The sequence below is a fragment of the Schistocerca piceifrons genome, chromosome 3, assembly GCF_021461385.2.
Source record: "Schistocerca piceifrons isolate TAMUIC-IGC-003096 chromosome 3, iqSchPice1.1, whole genome shotgun sequence".
Classification (NCBI taxonomy): domain Eukaryota; kingdom Metazoa; phylum Arthropoda; class Insecta; order Orthoptera; family Acrididae; genus Schistocerca; species Schistocerca piceifrons.
In genome coordinates this window covers 388,025,900-388,052,594 of record NC_060140.1, presented here as the reverse complement: position 1 = coordinate 388,052,594, position 26,695 = coordinate 388,025,900, and the positions used below count along the sequence as shown (strand labels likewise).

The following is a 26,695-nucleotide window of genomic DNA, read 5'->3' as shown; positions in this document are numbered from 1 at the left end:
CTGATTTGGGACTAATGTATTGTGTGACTCTTTCCTCATTCACTTTGAACTATGTCCCAGTTTTGTTGTGTGATTATCAGCAATAATTGCTAATAGCCACTTGAAGGTGGTGTATGGAACTGTTAGTGGTGAACATTTTCCAGTACAGTGATCAGGCTTTTCCTTGGAACTAGTTAAATAGCTACTGGGCTTTTTGTTATTGGTTTTTAGTAGTGAAGTTCACCACTGTCTCCCTAGGTTAAGCGAGGCTGGCAACCCTTATTTACATTACTTGATCTAGGAGTTCTTCCATAGTAGAGGTAGCATCCTTTCAGGTTGGACACAAATCAGTGCAATCAGTGTACAAAAGAGATTGCTTACAAATCACTCATGTGACCGGTTCTAGAATATTGCTCAAGGGTGAAGCACTCGTACTAGGCAGTATTGAATGTATACAGAGAAGGACAACACAAATGGTCACATGTTTGTTTAATCTGTGGGAGAGTGCACAGAGATACTGAAGGAACTAAACTGGCAGACTCTTGAAGACAGGTGTGATCTATTCTGGGAAAGTCTATAAAAAAGTTTCAAGCACCGGCTTTAAATGATTACTGTTGGGATATATCACAGTGTCCTATGAATAAGATTTGAGGCATTCAAACACTCATTCTTCCTGTGCGCCATATGTGAATTACACAGGAAGAAACCCTAATAACTGGTACAATGGGACATATTGGTACCCGCTGCCATCCACTTCATGGTGGTTTGCAGTGTATAGATGTAGATGTAGGTGTAAGTGCAAATGTCTTAAGGCAATGCTAAATTAGTCTTTTTCTTGATTCATCAGGGACTGTGTCAACAATAATTGAAAAGAATGGCTGTTTAATTTCACTGATTTCTGTTCTAAAACACAATCATTTAACAGTTGTATCATCTGGTTTTAAATTTGTGGGCTTAAACATTTTGTTTCAGTTTTTTCATTAGAAAGATATGCCATCAGAAGAGGATCATGTCTGTAGAGTAGATGTATTATGTTTAAGAAATTACCACTTTGTTTCTTTATTTGATACTCAAGATGGCTGTGAAAACCAGTTTGATGTGGAGCTAATATTCTTGTCACATCCATTTGATCATACCCTTCAACAGAAACTGTTTTAATGGTTTTGCCACGTTTCCACATTCTGTAAGTAATGCACACCATTAAATGTGTAGAGCAAGTTTCACATACTTTTTATTTTCTTGCTTAGACCTAGCCAATCATTAATTTGCGCATCCCACCATGTATTTTCTCCATCTCCAAATAACCAGCACACAACACAGTATACTGCATAATCAAATAATTCCATTTTCTGACCCTTTTTAATATAATTTGATGATAATCACAGTAAAGCAATCTTTTGGTCTTAGTTTCACTAGGGAAATGACCTTGATGGCTTGCATCCAGTTTATTATAGAATAATGTTCTATCAATGTTAAAAGGTATGTTTTGCTGATCACCCTAAAGCTGAGAAGAACACTCTGTTTATGGAGAATTGGCATCTATTTCCGACAGTCGGTTTTCAAATGGTACAGCACCAGAATTTTCACTGATATTCATTTTAACAGCTGGTATTCTGTCCCCTATGAAGTTGCAAACTGTCAGAATCTTCTCCTCTTCCTTTTTTTTTTTTTTTTTTTTTTTTTTTTTTTTTTTTTTTTTTTTTTTCCCCAACTGTAATGACTTCCACTTTAAACTTTTAAATCATCAGACTTTTCTCCAATTTCACTTTTGTTACTACTTCTAGTATGTGTCTTTTTTGGGCCTTTATCTGTCTTCATTGTTTTTCTAACTTCTTTGTCTAGGCAGTCATTGGAATTATTTCTCTTTTTGATGGATTTTGCCCAAAGAAGAATAAATAAATAAATAAATTAGAATGTACACTACACTACTGTGTGTCACCCTACAGGAAAAGTTACATGGTTTTGGTTCAGGATTCCTCCAGTAATGGCCACATGCTTGTAGATGTGGAAGACACATGTTACTGAATGCTACTTGGTATTAAGTGTGTAAAGGATGTTCGAATGAAAGATTTTGTTTGGGAGTATCATTCTGCTGTCTAACACTAAAGTATGCCATAACCTTGCTTTTGTTGTGTGTATTGCAGCATTAAAGGCAGTGACTGCATTGGAATTACTGGGACTCGAATATGTTATTAGTGAGGAGGAACACGCCTTTGATATTATTGTATGTTTTGGGTCCAGATTGAGAGCTGAGTGGTAGTTAGAGAAATGTTATTTGAAGACACTAAAATGTACAGTGGTTCTATTAAATATTGTGCATCCATTTTTATTGACATTGTTCCATATCAATTGCAGTATTGGCACTCTGTGCATAGGCAACTGAGAAAGTAAATATTGTACTGAGAGTGCTCCCCTCCCCTCCCCAACCTACTAGAACAGTGAAACTTGACACTGTCTCGTAGCCATTTTTCCCCTTGTGTGTCAACAATATTCCCAATTTAGAGCATGAAGTACTAATGGCCTCAGTCAGTTAGGTTGCACCAGACTGTATGAAAGTGATTAGTCATAAATTAAACCTTTCATTGTTGGTATATGTTATTTTATGCATTAGTATGTTTCTGTTTTCATTTTTGTGACATAATCATGTACAGTAAAATGTTCTAAGCAACTCGCACGATATTCCATTAATTAATGTATCATTCTTATTGCCTTGTTGTTACCAAATTTGAAAATATATTGGTTTCTTTTCCAGATATCGTAAGGTGACCAAAAAGTCAGAACTGGCTATTGAAGGGGAAGCACCAGTACTTGGTCGGTATTTGGGACTGCACCAAGGTGGTTCTGTTAAAATTGGTGACGAGATCTTTGTTCCTGCTTAAAGACGGAGAAATTTCTGCTTGTCGTAGAGAAGAATTAAATACCAATACATAAAAATGAAACTGATGGGATGTTTGTAAGTTGCCATAAAAACATTTGTGTACAAGGAAATTGCCCCTATGAAGAGTGGCACTGGTACAATTTTATGGGTATTGTCATATTTTTATAAGTTTGTGTTGGAGAGAAGTGAATATTCTTTAAACTGAAGAGTACTTACTTGAAGTCCATTGTATTAAAAGCAGTCCAGAAATTGTCTGGCAGCTCTTACACATTTTTATAAAAGAGACTTTTTGAAAGTCTACAAAGATTGTAACCTTGCATTTACAAAATAAATAGACTAAAAATCATATAAATGCAGTATCATTGTAAAAATAAGAGAATCCTCTGTTATTAAGATGACATTTGCTATGAAGGAAAATGCCATAAAAAAGGGAAATGTTACAAAAGATGCTGTTGTTACCAAAAGTTGATGTTAAGAATTGGCAGGTCATGAGATGTGATGACGGCCTATCCTGGGTGAATATTAGACAATTGTGCATTAACATCTCTTGGGAATAACAACACAGCCCCTTAATAGCACTGCATAATGCAAAACTGTGATAGGATATGTTGTGCTGTAGACCTCTTCAAAACTAGGAGCATGGTAATAGTTGGCTGAATCGGATGAAGTTTGAACGGTTTTGTTGTGCTACTGTCAGCCAGTTGTGCAGTGCTGTGGATTTAAATTTACAGTAATCAAAAATTATTCCTTCCCCTGTCAATAGTTACAAATTCTTTGACAGTCTGTGAAATTAAGTGGTTTCATTTTCAGTGATATACAGATACCTCTTTTATTTATAATCCATAGGGATTTCAATACAGCTTCATCAGAAATGACAAACTGCCTATTGGCTTCTGTCTCGAGTTCGATGGCTGACACTCATCTGATGATTTTACTGACGTTTCACCAGCACGAGTGGCTGGCATTGTCAAAGCTTCACCCTCCATTGCAGGTGGTGAACTGGAACCGAGCTCACGGCAGCAGACTATAGGTACCTGGTGTGTCAACATCCGAGGGCTTCCCCGCGGTCATTTTTGGTGTGGTTATCCTCTTGCTACCTGCAATGGTCATTCGCCATCTGTTTACCTTAAGGCTTTCCTCTTTCTTGTTGAAGCTATTCGCATGTTTTTGTATTTATACAGCTTCTATAAACAAGCGGATGTGATAGTGCTTCTCTACAGCCAGAATTTCTGTGTCGACGAATTTTATTACGTGGTCGGTCTCGCTCAGTGTGTACTCTGCCATGGAAGATTTCTCCATCTGCCCCAACCTGCAATGTCACTTATGTTCTCTGATCCTGGTTTTGATTGATCATCCAGTCATTCCGGCATAAACTTTTCCGCATGTGCATGGTATGCAGTATATTCCCCACATTGCAAGTGGGCCCCTTTTCTCCTTTGCTGATCGAGGACACTCTTTGATCTTCCTTGTCAGTTTGAAAATCGTTTTTACACTGTGTTTGTGCAATATTCGGCTGATTCTGTCCATCCCTCTGGGAATGTATGGCAGAAAGGCCATACCCGACATTTCTTTTTCTGATTTCTTACTTCGCCGAGTGTTTGGCTCTGTTACACTTTCTAATATAATTTGTGGAGTACTAATTGCTCCTCAGAACATTTTCCAGGTGTTGAATTTCACGTCTGAGGTGCTGTAGCTCACATATTCATCCTGCTCGCATTATGAGCATATTAATCATGCCTGATAACAGATGAATGTCGGCCGAAGAACCAGAGATAGAAGCCAATAGGCAGTTTGTCAACCAGTGGCCATGAAAGCCTTAACAATTTTGTTCATCAGAAATGCCAGTTTGTATTGAAGTTTCAGTTGCACAGTGGAAGCTGCTATTTGTGTGAGGTCTTGTATTTTTTCTTATTCTGACAAATGTTTCAGATCTTGCGTTATAACACATCATGTATGGAGTGGAGGAAAAATGACTGTTTAAATGCCTGTGAATGCACGATAATTAGTCAAATCTTGTGTTTGTGGTCTGTGTGGGAGTGATAAAGAGGTGGTTTGTAGTATATTACTAGACTCCTTACTTAATACTGCTTCTTGATACTTTGTAAGTAGGCTTTCATGCATGTACCATCAGGCATCTACCATTTTGTTTCTCAGTATTTTTGTGATTCTCTCCCATGAATTGGACAAATCTGTGACCTTTCCTTTGTAAACTGATTGCTCTTCTAAATAGCACAAGTCTTCAAACATTTCTTAGTGAAAAAGACTTTTGCTACTCTCAAATTTTAATACCCATGTGGAATGACAAGATCATGTAGATAAAATTACACATTCAGAAATCTAATAATGATGCTTCTTTAAAAGAGCTATGTCTCATAAATACAGCATTAACAGAACATGTAATTTTAACAGAAAAAAATACACGTAAAAAGTTTAACCTTGTAATCCTAGTGCAATTTCTGAAGTAAAGATTTCCAGTCACAGAGTTTATATGATGACAGCCAGTAGATATAGTGAAATAGTGACAAGTAGCAACTTTCATAGCTTCTCACAACCATAAAGGGCCTTATAAATGCCACATGTCTCATAAGACTGAGTTAAAGCAGATAACAAGGCACATGATCCTGCACACGTGTCTTGATGTGAAAGATTTACAGTAGGAATGGAAAGGTGGTAACTAAACTGAAATATACAGAAGACAAGGGTAAATGGTGGGGTCCAGCACTTTACATTATGTAGGGTGATTCAGCTAAACTGTCACGTAGAATATAGAATAAAGACACAGTTACCAGAGCAGGATAAACAACAATAACTAATATGTCACACTAAATGCATGTTTGCTGAGCATACACAAAGTGCCTCAATTTTGTTCCTATTTGTACGTACATGGAATTTCAATATTCAACAAATAAAATAGTCCCAGAACTTCCTGAAATCAGAAACATTAAATCAGAGCTGGTTTGAGAACATTTTTCCTCACAAGCAACTTATCAGTTGATGCTCCCCTTCTCCTCCTCTTTACCTGCCTACACTTTCATCTGTATCAGTTTTCACTACCATTTGCGATACAAATGTATATTAATCCTGCACTTGGATGGTACTGACATCCCTCAGCTTGGTGACCCAAGCAGCCACTACTAATTGTTCTATGTCCTGCAAGGAAATGTTAAATGTGTGGTGCCTCTGGTGCTCCTTTTATCTTGGCGCTTCAACTGTTGGCTTGTGTTCCCTTAAACCAGCTCTGCATTAAATTGTAAGAAGTATCAGGATGCATAAACTGATCAATGACCCACATGTTGCCCAGTGCGGATGCCTATACCCACTACCCATGGTAGATGAGGCAAAGGACATGACATTTCTCCTCCTCATGGCAAAAGAGTGAACCACTGTGTCAGTGTGAATATTGCATTCTGGTCATATCATCACATACTAACGGTCACTGCCTTGTTCTAATGGCGTTGTTTCCATTTAAACAAGGTGATTGCTCGGGAGGTATTCATGTTCCTTATAGTGGAAGTCCCTGTTGTTGATATGCACCACAAAATTGTGACAGGACTTCATTCAAATGACATGGGTTGTGTCAACTAGGTGGTGTGGGGGAGATGCATGAGCTATTCTGGGCCGATACAATTTTTTTTTTTTTCCCTCCACACAATAGCACCATTTAGTATCACTTACATAACATGAAATAAATTTACACTTGGGGATACAAATAGTTCAGTTTCTGAAATTAAATTGTCACAAGAAATTTTATGAAAACCTAGTGAAAATGTTTTTGAAATCCCTGCTGCCTACCACCCACTATGAAAGCTGAACACCCACTAGCCCACTAGGGGGAGGTACGAACTAGGTTGACTACTACTGATATATGTGGTCGAGAGGTTGAAACAACAATGGATACTTTGTTTCTGTTGATTAAGTCAACAGTTTCATCACTAGAAATGAAGAAGCAAGATATCTGGCCTTAATGGAGACCTGATATACACAGGATAAAGACAGTGAATGGTAACACTAAACACCTCCATGCAAACTATGAAACACATGCAACCTAGTCTGTATCTTTTACACTGTGTGAAAGATCAGGTAACCAGAAAAATTGTCAAAGAACCAATTTGGTCAGTATGATTCTACAACACTTGTCTAATGACACCTACTAAATCGAAGATGGTGTTACTTTATGGGGGGGGGGGGGGGGGTGGGCGTCAAAAAAAAAATTGTATCGGCCCAGAATAGCTCGTGCATCTCCCCCACACCACCTAGTTGTAACAGACAAGTTGGTGCCGCCCGCCCACCCTAGACACAATCAAAGACGTGCGAGAGGTATGTGGGGATGATTACATATATAACAGTCTCTTGCAGCATTTAAGACACAAAATACAGCAAACCAAGATGAATTAATTGTCACTGATTGAATTTCACAAGTAATTGCAAAAAGTGGTAACAGTTGCAATATTAGATAAACTGTAATAACACTCTCTTATAAAACAATTTATTTCAACAGTAATGCATCAGGGTATACAGGAAATAGTAGAAATGTTGCCCCTGACCAGTAGCATTGTAAAGCGACAAATTGAAAAAAATGGCAGTTAAAACTGTGGGAAAAAAAGGGAAAAAGAATACATTTAAGCGTTCTTCAAAATTTTGCATTTTCCTTTGTAATGGAACTGACAAATGGACTTCATTTTGTTATCTTATACACTATCGTTGTGTTAAAAAGCATTTACTTAATGTAATACTAGGTTAGGTGTTGCGATCAATAATAGATATTGGAACTGTATGTTCTTTGTAGCTTATGACCGTGATCTTTGGTCTACAACAGGTTTGTGGCACTTGAGTTTTGGCCGTGGTTGAGTGTAGTTGTTTTTCTAGTTTTGGCAATAAATGTGTGTTTTTGTTACAAATAAACCATCGAATACTGCATCATGATTTCGATAGTCCAGTGCTAATTAAAAAACCCGCACCTTTTCTTGGACCCAGAGCAGCAAAAGAAGCATCACCTAGACAACGAGAAGCCACGTGGACAACGCAGACTCAGCAGCATCGACAATGGAGACATCATGGCCAGCTCTACAAAAGTACTATACAGCCATTAGCCACATTGTAACAGTGTCCTTATGGAGATAACTTTTCCAGCATAGTAGAAAGGGTTCATGACACCATGCAGCTGTATGAATCTGCCACTGTGGATAATAATGCTGTATTGATGACATATGTACATTATTTTGATGAAAACACCATATTATGAGAAGAAATGCTACTCACAATAAATATCATTGCATGTACAGCAGGATTATTTACATTTAATACTGTGAAAACATACTTTACAAAAAATAATATTCTTTTGAATTTTATTGTTGCATGAACTACTGATGGAACACAATCAATGGTACTTTACTATCGTAGATTTATTGCTTGTTTGAAGAAAGAAGTGCTTGGATTCATTGTGTGGTGCACAAACTTATAATAGGTAGACATATAAGTGCAAGTCTCCATTCATTATTAAATATAATAGTTTGAGAGATAAACAAGATCAGATACAATTAAAAAAAAAAATAGAATGTTTCAACAGCTTTGCCAGGACATTTATGAAGATTTTATTAGGTTTGGTTTTGCAGACACAAGTTTGGTGGCTGCAAAATCGTACATCTTTGGCTTGTTTTGTGTTATTAAAATGATAACCGTCATAAATTTTTTTGAAAGTAATAATGAGACCCATGTGCGTTGACAGTTAATGACAGTAAAAAAAATGCCTTTTCTTTGACACATTTAATTTTGTCAATTTATTGATTCAAGGAGCTAATATGCCTTTAGCTTTCAAAAGTACTGTATTTATTGACAGATTCCAACTACTTCATTATAATCTATTGAAAAGAGAATTTTATCATGTTTCTAAATTATCATCTATAATGCATGAGATGAAAGGACAGTAATGGTTTCAATAGGGACTTTCACTGAGTCAAATTGAATGTGGGAAGACTATTTGAAGATATTTTGAAGCTGAAGGTGTATGACTAAATAGAAAATCCTTTTGCCACAAAGACTGAGGAGACTGCTCCAAGTTACCAGGAACTGTTATAAATTAGAAATGAAGAAGAAAGTTACATTAATTAGATAGTGATGGATATGAAAACCTATGGCAAATTGCTTCCTTCCTCATATGTTTTAGAATCACACTTTAATGCTGTTAACCATATTACAGTCAAAGAATGAAACCCCCTGAATATATCTGGGAGGAGACCTTCATTTGTTCCTTACAAAAATTATGCCAGATATCCAGAACTTAGTTTACAGCATTAGCCTCAGGGATCTCATTAATAATTTAATAACCTAACAGTAATTTCATCAGACTTCATGCTTATGTTTGCAAAGTATAAATGAAAGATAGTTAACTATAGTAAGCTGTTTTAAAAATATGTATTCTGCCAAACGTAATGAAAATTTGACATGACAGATTTGGAAGATAATTATTATTGTATGCTTGAACTTCCTGTAAGTCCATTCATGAATTTTTTGCAGTTATTTGTCTATTTTATAAATCACTATTACTATGGTGGGAAACAGTGGTTGGGAAGGGAGTGAGACAGGATTGTAGCCTACCCTCGATGTTATTCAATCTGTATATTGAGCAAGCAGTACAGGAAGCAAAAGAAAAATTTTGAGTAGGGATTAAATTCCATGGAGAAGAAATTAAAACTTAAGGCTTGCCGATGACATTGTAGTTCTGTCAGAGACGACAAAGGACTTTGAAGAGCAGTTGAACGGAATGGACAGTGTCCTGAAAGGAGGACATAAGATGAACATCAACAAAAGCAAAATGAAGATAATGGAATGTAGTTGAATGAAATCAGGCAATACTGAGGGAATTAGATTAGGAAATGAGACACTTAAAGTGATACATGAGTTTTGGCATTTGGGCAGCAAAATAACTGATGATGGTCAAAGTAGAGAGGATATAAAATGTAGACTGGCAATAGCAAGGAAATCATTTCTGGAGAAGAGATATTTGTTAATATCAAGTACGGATTTAAGTGTTGGGAAGTCTTTTCTGAAAGTATTTGTGTGGAGTGTAGCCATGAATGGAAGTGAAACATGGATGATATATAGTTTAGACAGGAAGAGAATAGAAACTTTCGAAATGTGGTGCTACAGAAGTATGCTGAAGATTGGATAGGTAGATCACGTAACTAATGAGGAGGTACTGACTACAATTGGGGAGAAGAGGAATTTGTAGCACAACTTGACTAAAAGGCGAGATCAGTTGGTAGGACATGTTCTGAGGCATCAAGAGATCACCAATTTAGTACTGGAGGGCAGTGTGGAAGGTAAACATCATAGAGGGAGACCAAGAGATGAATACACTAAGCATGTTCAGAAGGATGTAGGTTGCAGCAGGTACTTAAAGATGAATAAGCCTGCACAGGGTAGGGTAGCATGGAGAGCTGCATCAAACCAGTCTCGGGACTGAAGACGACGACGATGACGACGACGACATTACTATGGAACCAGCAGGTGATTCGAAAATTTTGCTACTAACAGAAATACAAGAATGTGTTGTAGGTATAAGATGGCTGATTACCACTGACATATATGGAAATAATGCATAAGGCATGCAGTGTCTTGGATGCTGTTCCAGGACTGGATCAGATGCATTGTGCCATGCTCTGTCATTTGTGCCCTGAAACCAATGGCAAAATCTTACCCTGATCCAATCAGATCTCGTTTGATGGACAGCACGACACTACCTGGACAAAGGCAATATTAACTCCTTTATGGAATCCATATGAAACATGGTTATCCCTCTCAGTTATTTAGTGAATATGGTTCATCAATTTCAGGTTAATAAAAATAAAACTTGCCTTGCACAAACCTTCCTGGATTTGTTCCAGCACTCTAAATACATTTGTTTACATCAAGAGGAAGAACCAGCCCAATAATCAGTTCTGCATCATATTGGATTGATGAAGTATGTAGCATTTTTGTTTTGCATGTTGGTTGCTATGGGTTTATTTATCAATTATAATTTTTTTATTTGTAGTTAACTGTTGCTGTTGGAGTTCACATATTGTAATTTTGTCAGTCTAGTAGGTAGGACATGGAGTTGCGGGAGCTAGAAAGTGGAGTGCCAAGTGGAGAAATCAGGACAGTTCAGCCATATTATTTTGTCTGAGTTGAACAGAGGAGTCACAGCAGTTGAGGCAGCCAGAAATGTTTGCATCATGTGCGGGGATATTGCCACTGGACAGAGCATGGCAAGAAATTGGTTTTCTCATTTTGAGGAGGATCATTTTGACATTAGCGACTCTCCACGTTCAGAAGACCTCTGGGATTTGAAGATCATCATTTAGATGCATTAATCCATGTCAGTGTGCTAAAAAACTGGCAAATGTGAACAACTGGTGTCATTCCACTAGTGCGCAACATTTGCATGCAGTGGAGAAGGTTCAAAAATTTGGTGTGTGGTTACCAAATGCACTAAGCCAAAATCACAAAAACAAGTGGGTGGTCATAGATGCACCTCTGCTTTTTCATCAATTGGCACTTAAACAATACTGACTGTTCCTATCCTGTATCATTACTGATGACGAGAAATAGTTTCTTTATGCTAATGTAGGGGGAAAGAAAGGAATTGTTGAACCCAAACAAAGCAGCAACTCCCTATGCAAGTACGTGTGCACATCCACAAGAGATTGTTATGCATATGATTGTTTACATAAGGACGCGTGGTGTACTAAGAGTTGCTTCCCTGAGGTGTAACCATCACTGCTGACATCACAAACTCAACTTGAGAAAAATGACCAGGGAGACTACATGAAATGACGCTACTCCACGATAGTGCCTGCCCACATTCTGGTAGACTGACAAAATAGCATTATACAGGAGTTGGGTTGGGAAGTCATTCAGCACCCACCTTATTCACTTGGTCTTGCACCCTCAGATTTTCACATTCAAGGAACTTCCTATCTGGATGAAAATGTGCTCCGAACATGGCTTGATGAGTTCTTTGCCTCAAAACCACGTGATTTCTAGAGTCGCAGAATTGGAAAGTTACCCCAACATTGGCAGACTGTTGTAAATAGAGGCAGAGAATATGTTATTGATGACTAAAGTATCTGTTATGTGTATCTGTTGTGTTTATTAAACTTAAGGAAAAATGCTACAATTTTATGCACCAACCCAATAATATCAAACAGCCTGCATGTATTGGTAAGTGGCAATTTAGTAGGTGTAGGATTTAATTTGGCACAGACCTGCTTGTTAGGCTGAAATGAATTCCGATTGACATAACAGATCTGCCCTACTGAAGTCAGCTACTCCCATGCAACACTACCATCACTTTACTGCTCTGCCAAGTGATATTTGAACATGAATCACCAGGTTAGTTTTGGAACTGCCTGTAATAAAACACATGATTTCTCCAGGACTCAAACTACACTAACCCCTCCAGTCCCAGCCACACAGCCATCATTGACAATCTATAGCAACACTGAGCCAGTACACAACTAAATAGCTAGCCTATTCCCACTTACAGACAATTAACAGAGTGATGATGTATGACACCATACCATTGGTTTCAGATAAAGTCTGTAGATATTGTCACCAACAAAAATATAGTTTGAAACACCTATTAGAATCACTACCTGTGCAAATGTACATTTTCTGACTTATTTCACAGGGAATGAACAAATACAAAGCTCATGATGTAACTAAGGTGGACTGCCACCTGATATATGTCCGGCCTTAATCAAGCCATGACATGTTCCTATCTACACAGTGGTGTGTCAGTCCTAATACATATAATGTTTGAGTCTGCTGTGACATCAGGAAGACCACTGTATCAATTACATTTCTATCTAAACTGTAGCGCCCTATGTCAGTTCCTCCAGTGGAAACTACTTAGGGACACACTATGAAATAATCCTCACTGTATTCTTATTCTTATAAAATGCATTTTTTTGATGGCCTGTTTTTCTTTACCCAGTCAACCATTCCTTGAACTTTTCCGTCTGCCAGCTGTCAAGAAATATATACCCTCATAAAATGCCTTAAATTCAGTGTGTGCTTAATCATATCCATACACCGTCACTCTTAAACTTTCTATAAACATGCTCTTATGTCCATCATGATGGTGTGGTGTCCTTAGGAGTGCCACTGCCACCTTGCATACCTGACATCGATATCTTCCTTTCCCCCTGTGGTCCCAAAAATTCTAATTTCAGTGCTCAATTAAAATTGAAGTATCTCTTGGTCTACCCCTTGGATCATGATGCTGTTTTCACCAGACTTACTCTAAAAAAACTTTACTTACATCTATATATCAGTAGCCAGATGCAAAAACTGCAAACTGCATAAGTGAAACTAAGATAATTGCTACAAACTTGTCCCATCCAAACTATTAAAGACTTTATTTCTTTTTTAAAATAAGTAAAAAGATAATTAATTACTGAGTGTTAATGGTAGAAATCTGCGATTAAGTTGTATACATTAAAACCTTAAGTGAATTATTGACTTTGCAGTTTTTGCACCCAATTTAAGCAATGGGTAGGTTTTGCAAACGTATTGATCCAATTATGAAACTAACATTCGGTTGCAAAAGCTGCTATATGATTGTCTGGACAGATGTCTGCCTATTACACATAACGACCCTCTTCAACTGTCAGCAGTCTCTGTCAGTCAACAGACAAGGTCAGCCTGTACACTTTTGTGCTGTACGTGTCCCTTCACGTTTCCACTTCACAATCACACTGGAAACAGTGGTCTTAGGGATGTCTAAGAGTGTGGAACTCTTGCATACAGATGTATGAGACAGGTGACACCCAATCACCGGACCACATTCGAAGTCTCTGAGTTCTGCAGACTGCCCCATTCTGCTCTCTCATGATGTCTAATGGCTACTGAGGTTGCTGATATGGGGTACCTGGCATTAGGTGGCTGCACAATGCACCTAATATGAAAAACATATGTTTTTAGGGGTGACTGGATACTTTTAATTACATAGTGTATATTGCATAATCCAACCGGTACCTGGATGTGGTGCACCATTTGCACCCCTGGGTAGAGCGACCTCTGCTACTCATTCCCATTCAGTAGCATGAAGAGATATTTGATACATTAAAGTTTAAAGATGAATGCAAGTAAGTACAGAAATATCTACAAAAAAGAGATGTAACTGGTATTCTAATTGTGTCACATTTCTAATTACACCTGTAGCTAATGACAGTATTACAAGAAAAGGCATCCTGTCGTCATAGTGAATGGAACAGTTTGATGTGTCATGCGAATGGAATGTCATAAGAAGGTATACTGGCAATTGTTGCAACAACTAAGTGCAGAATGGGAAAGAAGCATGATATCAGTGCAATTAATGATGGGCAGATTGTGACAGTGTGACGCAGGAGAAACTCTGATATCGTACAGGTGCTGGGCTTTTCCACATGTCAAGAGTCAAGAGGCTACCATGATTCAGGGAAAATCACTGCTACCTGAGTCAAAGTCTGTCAGATACAATATATTGATGACAGGCACCACAACTGATACCAATCATTGTAATAATGAATAGATGGCCCAGAGTGCATGCAGTAAATCTTTCACCCACTCGTTACCTGATGACGATAAAAGTTTAGCAAACCTGGTATTGAAAATAATCACCCATAGACTCTCCACCCATGGAGAAAGTTCACCTTGGTTGATGAGTGGCACAATATTTTCGTTCATGACTTCAGAAGGGTACAATTAAATCAAAAACCACAGGAGGCAATATGCTCCATTTGCCAAGAGAGCAACACTGTGGCTTCAGACAGGAATTCTTGTGTGTCAAGTGTTTGCATCAGATGAAAAAGGGCCCGTTGTTTGCCAAGCATGGCTTCTCACACCCAAATGGTACACAAACCTCTTGTTTGATCGTGCATGTCTGTATATTTCTGAGTAGTAGACCTGGCATAACAAGAAAAGTGAGTTATCTGACCAGATGACACGTTCCCTCTGATCCACGATCCAATCTCAAAGATCCTGTGTGCGATCATAACTGACGTTGCCATTGGGTCAACACTGGAACATGTAGGGGCATTTGTGGCGGAACCCCATGTTCAACAATGGGCACTGAGCGGTGTGTACCGAAAAACTTGTACCTCTGCCAGAATAGGACTCTGTCGTCAGATCAGTCACAGATCGCCGCATGTCCTGTATTACAGTGCCACAAGCTCCTCACTTCCACGTTATTTGGTGAGGTGTGGACGTCCAACACATTGTCGCCTACTACTCGTGATTTCATCGTCCTCCAACTACTTTCCGTAGGCATGCACGACAGGAGTAAGCGAAAAGCCGACGATCTTCGGCATTTCTGAGATGCTAGTTACCAGACGACGAAACATAACAATCTGACTTTCGTCAAAGTCACTTATGTCAGTTGATTTCCCCATTTGTGGCACATTTCATTGCTAGAATGATTCTCCATTTGTCTCTGCTCCGTTTGTATACTTTCCTTACCTCATTACATGCAAACTATGCCAAAGGCTGTAATGAATCTCGCTATGGACAGTGTTCAAAATAATCGTAACTTCTGAAAATTGTGCCAAATTTAAAATACATTTGGTAACTCGGGTTTTAGTAGCAAAAAATCACATAATTTTTGACACTGGTGGCAAAATTTGTGCTGCATATGAATGCAAAGAGATGAGATGAGCGTAGACCCGCGCATGGGAGGGGAATGGAACTGGGACCTTGTCGGCTATACACCTGCTCTGGGAGCCTCTTCCATTTCTTCCTGTCGAATACACTGTTTCACCCATTGTCCTTTTGGACGTTAGCTCACCACTTAAGTCTGGGCCTTCTCCTTCCTCTCGTTCCATCTATTGTTCTGCAGAATGCAATCTTAGGTATTCTCCGTCATTCTTGCTAGGCAACCTCACAGGTTCAAACTTAAGTTCTGTAGCAATTCGACGATGTTATACTGTGTCTACAGCTCGTGCAGTTCTTCATTTTCTCTCATCCTCCATTCCATGTTATTTTCATCAACTGCATTTCAAAAAATTTTCCTTAGTATTTTATTTTCAAATATTCACAGTTTTACTTCTTTTTAAATATTAATGCTTCGCAGCATTATAGTGTTACCAGTACAATAGTTAATGGCTATAAGCGAATTTTGAAATAAATTCTGAGTAATCCTATCCTTAAGATACTGACACAAGCACAAAATGTTTTGTTAATTGTTGCTAGATGGGCATCTATTTCTGCGTCTGTTCTGTTGTTTTTGCTTGAAAGATTCCGTAAGTACACAAGTACCTGAAGCAGTCAACTTTCTTGAACGGCACTCCATCCGCAGTCAAAGGTGCATCACTTTGGACTTTCTTGCTTATGGCTAGATATTCTGTCTTCGTTTTGTTCACACGTAATCCCGTTTTGTCAGCTTTTCTGTGATAATTTTGCATCATTCTGATGAATTCTGTTTGGGAACATGCTACATCATATGCATAGGCATGTCTAGTTATGTTCATCCATGCAGCTGGATTCTTTCTGGATTAATTTCAGTAAACACTCTATCGATCTTCTCTAAGACGAGGTTAAATGGTGGCCTTTTGTCTCTGTCCAATGTACAACTTCAATTTTTTAGTTTCCTTACAGGTGACATTATACGACATAATGCACACACTTTAACTAATCTGACTAACTTTGAGGGTATTTCAAATTCCTTAATCATAAAAGGGGCGTTCAGTAAGTAATGGAATGCATTTTTTATCGGCCAATTTCCATTGAGAAAATGCAGAATTAGTTGTGGGGCGACGTGAATACGTCCGCACGAGCCCCTATAGTTTCATGAAGTTCCGATAGGTGGCAGCGCTTTACGTAGCCTTCAAAATGGCATGTGGAACAGAGGTGTGTTCCAAGCATAGAGCTGTCACTGAGTTTCTTTTAGTGGAAAACCAGAGCATCGCAGATATTCCCTGGTGCTTGCAGAACGTTTACGGAGGCGTGGCAGTGAACAAAGGCACAGTGTGTCGTTGGGCGAGTTGTCCGTCATCATCCCAACAAGCTCGAGCAAACCTGCCCGGTGTCTCGAGTGCTGGCTGGCCGCGCACAGCTGTGAAACCTGTAATCGTGGAACGTGCGGACACTCTCATTCGAGGTGATCGACGGTTTACTATTAAATACTTCGCTAAACAACTGGACGCCTCTGATGGTAGTACTGACGGTCTTCTGAGACTCTGAAGAGGTTATCCTGTTTGATATCCTCCCTAATGGCGCAACTATCAACTTGGAAGTGTATTGTGCTACCCCCAGGAAAATGAAGCGACTTCAGCGTGTTCGTCGCCACAAAAATGCAAACGAACTTCACCTTCTCCATGACCATTCAGGACCTCCCACAAGTCCGTACACCCAAGAGCAGCTTACAAAACTTCATTGGACTGTTCTTCCTCATCCACCCAACAGCATCTGTTTGGCGTAATGAAGGATGCACTCTACAGGAAGCAGAAAGTGGATTAAGGGGGAGTTTATTGATGCAGTAAGACTTTGGCTCCGACGTCGACCAATGGAGTGGTACCATGCGGGCATACAGCCACACTGAACGGGATTTATGTTGAAAACTAAAGTTTTGTAGCTAAAAGTGCGGCGAATAGTATGGTCTATTGGAATCCTGAGTAAAACAACGTGCTTTCAGATAAAGCGCGTTACATTATTGAACGCCCCTCGTATTTAGGATATCTACACTCTGACCATTAAAATTGCTACACCAAGAAGAAGTGTAGAAGATAAGCGGGTATTCATTGGACAAATATATTATACTAGAACTGACATGTGATTACAGTTTCACCCAATTTGGGTGAATGGATCCTGAGAAATCAGTACCCAGAACAACCACCTCTGGCCGTAATAACGGCCTTGATACGCCTGGGCATTGAGTCAAACAGAGCTTGGATGACGTGTACAGGTACAGCTGCCCATGCAGCTTCAGCACGATACCACAGTTCATCAAGAGTAGTGACTGGCGTATTGTAACGAGCCAGTTTTTTATTTATTTATTAATTTATTGTTCCGTGGGACCACATTTAGGAGAAGTCTCCATGGTCATGGAACGAGTCAATACATGAAATTATAACACGATTGTAGAAACATAAAATGAAATATAAGAAACATATTCAGGCGACAAGTCGTTAGTTTAAATAAAGAAAATCAAGAATGTAACACTGGAATTTGCTTAATTTTTTAGCTCTTCCAGGAGCTCCTCGACAGAATAGAAGGAGTGAGCCATGAGGAAACTCTTCAGTTTAGACTTAAAAGTGTTTGGGCTACTGCTAAGATTTTTGAGTTCTTGTGGTAGCTTATTGAAAATGGATGCAGCAGAATACTGCACTCCTTTCTGCACAAGAGTCAAGGAAGTGCATTCCACATGCAGATTTGATTTCTGCCTAGTATTAACTGAGTGAAAGCTGCTAACTCTTGGGAATAAGCTAATATTGCTAACAACAAACGACATTAAAGAAAATAAATACTGTAAGGGCAATGTCAAAATTCCCAGACTATTGAATAGGGGTCGACAAGAGGTTTTCGAACTTACACCATACATAGCTCGAACAGCCCGTTTTTGAGCCAAAAATACCCTTTTTGAATCAGAAGAATTACCCCAAAAAATAATACCATATGACATAAGCGTATGAAAATATGCGAAGTATACTACTTTTCGTGTTGAAATGTCACTTATTTCAGATACTGTTCTAATGGTAAATAAAGCGGCATTTAGTTTCTGAACAAGATCCTGAACATGGGCTTTCCACAACAGCTTACTATCTATCCGTACGCCTAGGAACTTGAACTGTTCCGTCTCACTTATAACATGCCCATTCTGTCTGATTAAAATGTCAGTTCTTGTTGAATTGTGGGTTAGAAACTGTAAAAACTGAGTCTTACTGTGATTTAGCATCAAATTATTTTCCACAAGCCACGAACTTATATCATGAACTACATTATTTGATAATGTTTCAATATTACACACAAGATCCTTCGCTACCAAGGTGGTGTCATCAGCAAACAGAAATATTTTTGAATCACCTGTAATACTAGAAGGCATATCATTTACATAAATAAGAAACAGCAGTGGCCCCAGCACCGACCCTTGGGGAACGCCCCATTTAACAGTGCCCCATTGGGACTGAACATCATTACCACTCTCAATATTGCGGAGGATTACCTTCTGCTTTCTGTTCTTAAAGCAGGAGGAGAACCAATTGTAAGCTACTCCCCTTACTCCATAATGTTCCAACTTCTGCAGTAATATTTTGTGGTCAACACAGTCAAAAGCCTTCGTTAAATCAAAGAAAACACCTAACGTTCGCAACCTTTTATTTAATCCGTCCAAAACCTCACAGAGAAAAGAGACTATAGCATTTTCAGTTGTTAAGCCATTTCTAAAACCAAACTGTACATTTGACAGCAAATTATGTGAATTTAAATGCTGCAGTAACCTTGTATATACAACCCTCTCGATAACTTTAGCAAACACCGATGGCATAGAAATAGGTCTATAATTGTCAACATTATCCCTGTCTCCCTTTTTATAAAGTGGCTTCACTACCGAGTTGCTCGGCCACCATTGACCAGACGTTTTTAATTGGTGAGAGATCTGGAGAATGTGCTGGCCAGGGCAGCAGTCGAACATTTTCTGTATCCAGAAAGGCCCGTACAGGACCTGCAACACGCGGTCGTGCATTATCCTGCTGAAATGTAGGTTTTCGCAGGGATTGAATGAAGGATAGAGCCACGGGTCGTAACACATCTGAAATGTAACGTCCACTGTTCAAAGTGCCGTCAATGCGAACAAGAGGTGACCGAGACGTGTAACCAATGGCACCCCATACCATCACGCCGGGTGATACGCCAGTATGGCGATGACGAACACAAGCTTCCAATGTGCGTTCACCGCGATGTCGCCAAACACGGATGCGACAGAGGGTAGCATCTGTTATGTGTATTACATTTTGTGGTTTTATTGTTTTTGTTACGAGAAATTATGTTTTAAAAACCTGACTTTCGGAACAGTATTTTATAAAAAATATTTTCTCATTGTAAGCTTTGTCATAAGTTTCCAAAAATCGAAACTTGTGATTTTGTTTAGAAAATAATCACTGAGAGGGCTGACTTTTACATTAGTTTGTCCGCAGCTCGTGGTCTCGCGGTCGCGTTCTCGCATCCCGAGCACGGGGTCCCGGGTTCAACTCCCGGCCTGGTCAGGGATTTTCACCTGCCTCGAGATGACTGGATGTTTGTGTTGTCCTCATCATTTCATCAACACTCATGAAAGTGGCGAGATTGGACTAAGCAAAGGTTGGGAATTTGTACGGGTGCTCATAACCGCGCAGTTGAGTGCCCACAACCCAAACATCATCATCATTTTACATCAGTTGCATAGGGTTTTTCAAATTGAAAGTAAGAGTGCAGATCTTTGCAGTTGAGTTGTCGTGAAAAGGATTTCTTCCGCGTTTTTTGCACGTCACTCGTAATCTTCAGTATTTTCCCACGCTGATCCTTTATAAACTGTTCCCTGTTAGTGAATTAACCAACGGAATTTTTATATTTTGATGCTTATGTCTTGTCCTGTGACGCTTAAAATCATCCTCTGCTTCTCTTATTATAATGCTGTAGTATTCCATTTTCTCCTGATGAATTTTATAGCATTTTCCCTTCAGTGTAATATTACTCCTTTCTTGAATCCATGATTCCCTCGCATACCTTCTCTCCAGCACCTTTCGTTGGCACTTTATGTTAAACCAAATTTTGGTAGGTCGCTTTCTTTGTTCTATAACTTTGGAAGCTGCTTCTTGAATACTGTTCTTCAGGTGTGTCTATCTACTCTCCTCCTCATGTTAGTTTTCCTGTTATATTTTCTTTTGCCTGATTTTATAGTTGTATCTAGTAAGTTCTACTCTATTTATATTTAGTTTCCTTTTGAACTTTATTTTAGTTTGTGATATGTTAAGCATACGGTCTGTGGCACAGTCGCTCTCCTAAGGGTTCTAACATCTTTAATACTCCTTTGAAATCTCTTTTATATAGCTACATGGTAAATCTGATTCACTACCTCTCTATCTGCTGATATTCTTGTCCCTAAATGAATCAGCTTGTGGTGAGATCCTGTACTGCTTAGTGAGAGATCATTTGTAATTGCAAAGCTTATAAGCCGAACCTCTTTATCTGAACTTTCCTTGTGAGAGTTGAAATTGGCAATGGTTAGTTTGTAAATTTCTCCCTTTCCTGCTTTGGAATTAAGACCTAACACTACTTTTACATTTTGTCTTCTTGTTGAGTTGTACGTGCGTTCCAATTGATAGTAGAATTCTTCTTTCATATCGTCATCGTTACCGTCTGTAGGAGCCCGTGTATTTAAAAGCGTAATGCATTACCACTCAATCTGAATTTTGATGTGATATTATTAACATGTTTGGTTTCCTTTACCGAGTCACTTATTGATTTGTGAATGTAGAATACCGCTGCAAATTCATGACGCTAACCGCAATTTCTGGCATTGCTGTTCCCTTTCCTATTTTCATGGGCCCTGTTCCTTATCATCTTCCTTCACAGAGAACAACCAATTGCACCCTGAATTTAATTAGTTCATTTACTGGGCATTTTCCGGGCAGTAGAGGCTTCTGACAGTCCAAGAACAAAAAGAGAAATCCTTGTAGCTTTGCCAACTTTTGTTCCAGTAAATTCTGCGCTATTTCTGAGGAATACATTGAGTATCCCAACAGGCCAGCACTTTTCGTTGGTAACATCCTGCAGAAAGTCAGATCTGGAAGATCAGGAGTCTTGACTTTGGGGTTCGCTAACCCTAGGAGAGTTGCCGTCACCACATCTTGGTGAGGCTCTCCTGCTTATGCTACTTGTAATCCGCACGGGGTGTTTTATTTCCATGGTACCTTCATATTGGAGAGCACTATCCACCACCTGGGAAATCGCGCGAAGAGGGAGTAGCAAACACCACACATCGAGAAATCACTATTGCTTCAGCAAATGCTGTATAATTTATATCAAAAATGATAATTTTAGAATCTTGCCTCTCTCTCTCTCTCTCTCTCTCTCTCTCTCTCTCTCTCTCTCTCTCTTCCCCCTCCCTCCATCCATCACCACCAGCACCTTCCTCGTGTATTACTTTCTGTTGATGTCCAAGAGGATGAGTGGACGCGTTGTGCGTTAATGGTGTCAGTTGTTTGGGAATTGAAAGACGAACAAATTATGAAAACAGACATTTCACGAAATTTTAACTGGCGTTAGAGAAGGTAGGGCACACTGTAACAGAAAATTTGTTCTCTTAGGTTTTGAAAAATATGTTTGCGAAGACATTTTTCTTTTTATGTATTTTTCTTTAAGGATCCATTAACAATCGTTTAAAGCTTGCAGACTCAGTGAGGCTTTGAAATTGGTGCATTTATGGAAAATGTTAAGTATGAATGTAAACTATTACAGCGTGCCTCATTGTAACAAACATAAAAAGCTACATTCATTTTGGCGTAACCTGTATGATTCAACTCACCCATTCCGAATACAAACTACAATTAAATGCCGATAAAAATTAATGTTTAAAACATTTGAAAATAATTTCAGTTTTGTACATTAGTCATTGACATCAAATTTAAGGTATCCCTGCTGTCTCTTTGTTTTCCCTAAGCAAACAGGTTTTGGCAAACCCATTGCTCAAATGTAAACTTTCACAGCTCTAAACGTTATGTTAATTGAAGTATACCAGGTTATTGCGCTGTAGTCGCATGGACTTCTTGTTCAAAAGCAACAACAAGAAATTGATCCGAGCGCTGCATAATGATCCGGAATGTTTTAATGAAAACCATTGTTACACTTCTTATTACGTAGAAAGGTCTTCCTGTGAGTCCCTTTGATCACGTCATTGTATGTGGCTCCCAAAACAGGAGTTGCAAGGTTCATATCATTGTAACAGTGTTAGGCTGTGCCCCATATTAAGATTTTACACTGTCCCCCATAGGCCAGCTTTGTATAATTTAGTAAGCTTCGAAAAAAGTGGAAGACATTAAAATTTTTTTTTCGCAGTGCAGTATGATACACTACTATATGACTATGGCCATAATACTTAAAATTACAGCAATTTTCCAAGGGTATAAATTACAGAGAAAATATAATGCTACGATAAAAATCAAGTTTATATGCCAACTAGCTCTGCAGATGACGAAGAAATTGAAGAAATGTATGATGAAATAAAAGAAATCATTCAGATTGTGAAGGGAGACGAAAATTTAATAGTCATGGGTGACTGGAATTCGAGTGTAGGAAAAGGGAGAGAAGGAAACATAGTAGGTGAATATGGATTGGGGGACAGAAATGAAAGAGGAAGCCGCCTGGTCGAATTTTGCACAGAGCACAACATAATCATAACTAACACTTGGTTTAAGAATCATGAAAGAAGGTTGTATACATGGAAGAACCCTGGAGATACTAAAAGGTTTCAGATAGATTATATAATGGTAAGACAGAGATTTAGGAACCAGGTTTTAAATTGTAAGACATTTCCAGGGGCAGATGTGGACTCTGACCACAATCTATTGGTTATGACCTGTAGATTAAAACTGAAGAAACTGCAAAAAGGTGGGAATTTAAGGAGATGGGACCTGGATAAACTAAAAGAACCAGAGGTTGTACAGAGATTCAGGGAGAGCATAAGGGAGCAATTGACAGGAATGGGGGAAATAAATACAGTAGAAGAAGAATGGGTAGCTCTGAGGGATGAAGTAGTGAAGGCAGCAGAGGATCAAGTGGGTAAAAAGACGAGGGCTAGTAGAAATCCTTGGGTAACAGAAAAAATATTGAATTTAATTGATGAAAGGAGAAAATATAAAAATGCAGTAAGTGAAACAGGCAAAAAGGAATACAAACGTCTCAAAAATGAGATCGACAGGAAGTGCAAAATGGCTGAGCAGGGATGGCTAGAGGACAAATGTAAGGATGTAGAGGCCTATCTCACTAGGGGTAAGATAAATACCGCCTACAGGAAAATTAAAGAGACCTTTGGAGATAAGAGAACGACTTGTATGAATATCAAGAGCTCAGATGGAAACCCAGTTCTAAGCAAAGAAGGGAAAGCAGAAAGGTGGAAGGAGTATATAGAGGGTCTATACAAGGGCGATGTACTTGAGGACAATATTATGGAAATGGAAGAGGATGTAGATGAAGATGAAATGGGAGATATGATACTGCGTGAAGAGTTTGACAGAGCACTGAAAGACCTGAGTCGAAACAAGGCCCCCGGAGTAGACAATATTCCATTGGAACTACTGACGGCCGTGGGAGAGCCAGTCCTGACAAAACTCTACCATCTGGTGAGCAAGATGTATGAAACAGGCGAAATACCCTCAGACTTCAAGAAGAATATAATAATTCCAATCCCAAAGAAAGCAGGTGTTGCAGATGTGAAAATTACCGAACTATCAGCTTAATAAGTCACAGCTGCAAAATACTAACACGAATTCTTTACAGACGAATGGAAAACCTAGTAGAAGCCAACCTCGGGGAAGATCAGTTTGGATTCCGTAGAAACACTGGAACACGTGAGGCAATACTGACCTTACGACTTATCTTAGAAGAAAGATTAAGGAAAGGCAAACCTACGTTTCTAGCATTTGTAGACTTAGAGAAAGCTTTTGACAATGTTGACTGGAATACTCTCTTTCAAATTCTAAAGGTGGCAGGGGTAAAATACAGGGAGCGAAAGGCTATTTACAATTTGTACAGAAACCAGATGGCAGTTATAAGAGTCGAGGGACATGAAAGGGAAGCAGTGGTTGGTAAGGGAGTAAGACAGGGTTGTAGCCTCTCTCCGATGTTGTTCAATCTGTATATTGAGCAAGCAGTAAAGGAAACAAAAGAAAAATTCGGAGTAGGTATTAAAATTCATGGAGAAGAAATAAAAACTTTGAGGTTTGCCGATGACATTGTAATTCTGTCAGAGACAGCAAAGGACTTGCAAGAGCAGTTGAATGGAATGGACAGTGTCTTGAAAGGAGGATATAAGATGAACATCAACAAAAGCAAAACAAGGATAATGGAATGTAGTCTAATTAAGTCGGGTGATGCTGAGGGAATTAGATTAGGAAATGAGGCACTTAAAGTAGTAAAGGAGTTTTGCTATTTGGGGAGCAAAATAACTGATGATGGTCGAAGTAGAGAGGATATAAAATGTAGGCTGGCAATGGCAAGGAAAGCGTTTCTGAAGAAGAGAAATTTGTTAACATCCAGTATTGATTTAAGTGTCAGGAAGTCATTTCTGAAAGTATTCGTATGGAGTGTAGCCATGTATGGAAGTGAAACATGGACGATAAATAGTTTGGACAAGAAGAGAATAGAAGCTTTCGAAATGTGGTGCTACAGAAGAATGCTGAAGATTAGATGGGTAGATCACATAACTAATGAGGAAGTATTGAATAGGATTGGGGAGAAGAGAAGTTTGTGGCACAACCTGACCAGAAGAAGGGATCGGTTGGTAGGACATGTTCTGAGGCATCAAGGGATCACCAATTTAGTATTGGAGGGCAGCGTGGAGGGTAAAAATCGTAGAGGGAGACCAAGAGACGAATACACTAAGCAGATTCAGAAGGATGTAGGTTGCAGTAGGTACTGGGAGATGAAAAAGCTTGCACAGGATAGAGTAGCATGGAGAGCTGCATCAAACCAGTCTCAGGACTGAAGACCACAACAACAACGATAAAAATTTACTCCACATACTGCATATCAAAATAAATTTTTTTCACTACACATCATAGACGAATTTTAATCACTTACAAAGCTCCCTGATCAAAAGTATTAACAAATGACAATCGTATAAAGGTAAAAGTCAAGGTTACCAACATGATAACTTACACACAAATTGAAATGTTGCACCGTGCCCCGTGTTACTGTTGTAGACTCATCAGAGTGTTTTGCACGAGATCGTGAGTAGGGAACTGTTAGGCTATCACAAATACTGTGCTCACTGAGCCTCAAAACAGTTTTTGTGAAAACCACAAGACAGCTTCTCTGGACATCCTTTTCGTTACAATGCAGATGGAAGAGGCGTATGGTCTCCAATGCTAATTTGGATATAAAACAGTAGATCATAGTGTGGAATCAAAACCCATCTTTCCAAAAACCAAAAGAAAAGCCAATCTCTGTGAGCCCGGAAGCTTATGGGACGGTAAAGTGATTTTGTTAGTGGATTTTAGGGAACGTGGAACGGCAATCAGTTCTGAAGCCTACTGCGAGACTTGAAGAAAGTTGAGACACATCAGTTCTCGGAAACTTTGTACCCGTCAAAGAACTGAGGCGTCGGTTCAAATGGGGCGCTGTTGAATATCGTCTCTACAGCCACATTCGGGTCCAAGTTATTTCCACTTCTTCATTCTCATTAAAAAGCTCCCAACTCTTTGATCTCAAGATGAAGAACTTTAAAACTGCTGTCACGGGATGTCTACAATCTCAGGGGGCAGGTTTTCAGCAGGGGGAATTTTTCAGTTCGTTAGGGATATGATAAATGCCAAAATCTGAAAGGGATTACGTAGAAAGGTGTGGTTTTAATCTTTTTCTAATACGTCCCCTTCATCTATTCCAGTATTTTATCTATAGTCTTATGGAAACTACTTTCCGGATAGCCCTTCGAAGTTCATCGGTCGTATCAGTACGCAGAATGACTTTTGACTGGTCCAATGCCGCCCGCCACGAATGCTTTTTTGATACCAACCTCTTCATCTCACAGGAGCACTTGCACTCTGCATCCTCAGTTATTAGTCACATGTATTCCAATCTCTGTCTTCCCTTCTATAGCTCCCTCCAGCACCACTAAAGTTAGTCTTTGAT

General features: G+C 39.0%; 1 protein-coding gene across 1 annotated transcript in view; it reads left to right on the top strand.

Annotated features, from left to right (window-relative positions):
* LOC124787876 (mitochondrial amidoxime reducing component 2) overlaps positions 1-3,205 on the top strand; it is a 126,975-nt gene extending 123,770 nt beyond the window's left edge. Inside the window, exon 7 of the mRNA XM_047254849.1 lies at positions 2,732-3,205. Coding sequence (XP_047110805.1) covers positions 2,732-2,858 — 127 coding nt within the window. The 3' untranslated portion in view covers positions 2,859-3,205. The remainder of the gene's footprint in view (positions 1-2,731) is intronic.
* The last annotated feature ends 23,490 nt before the right edge of the window (positions 3,206-26,695 follow it).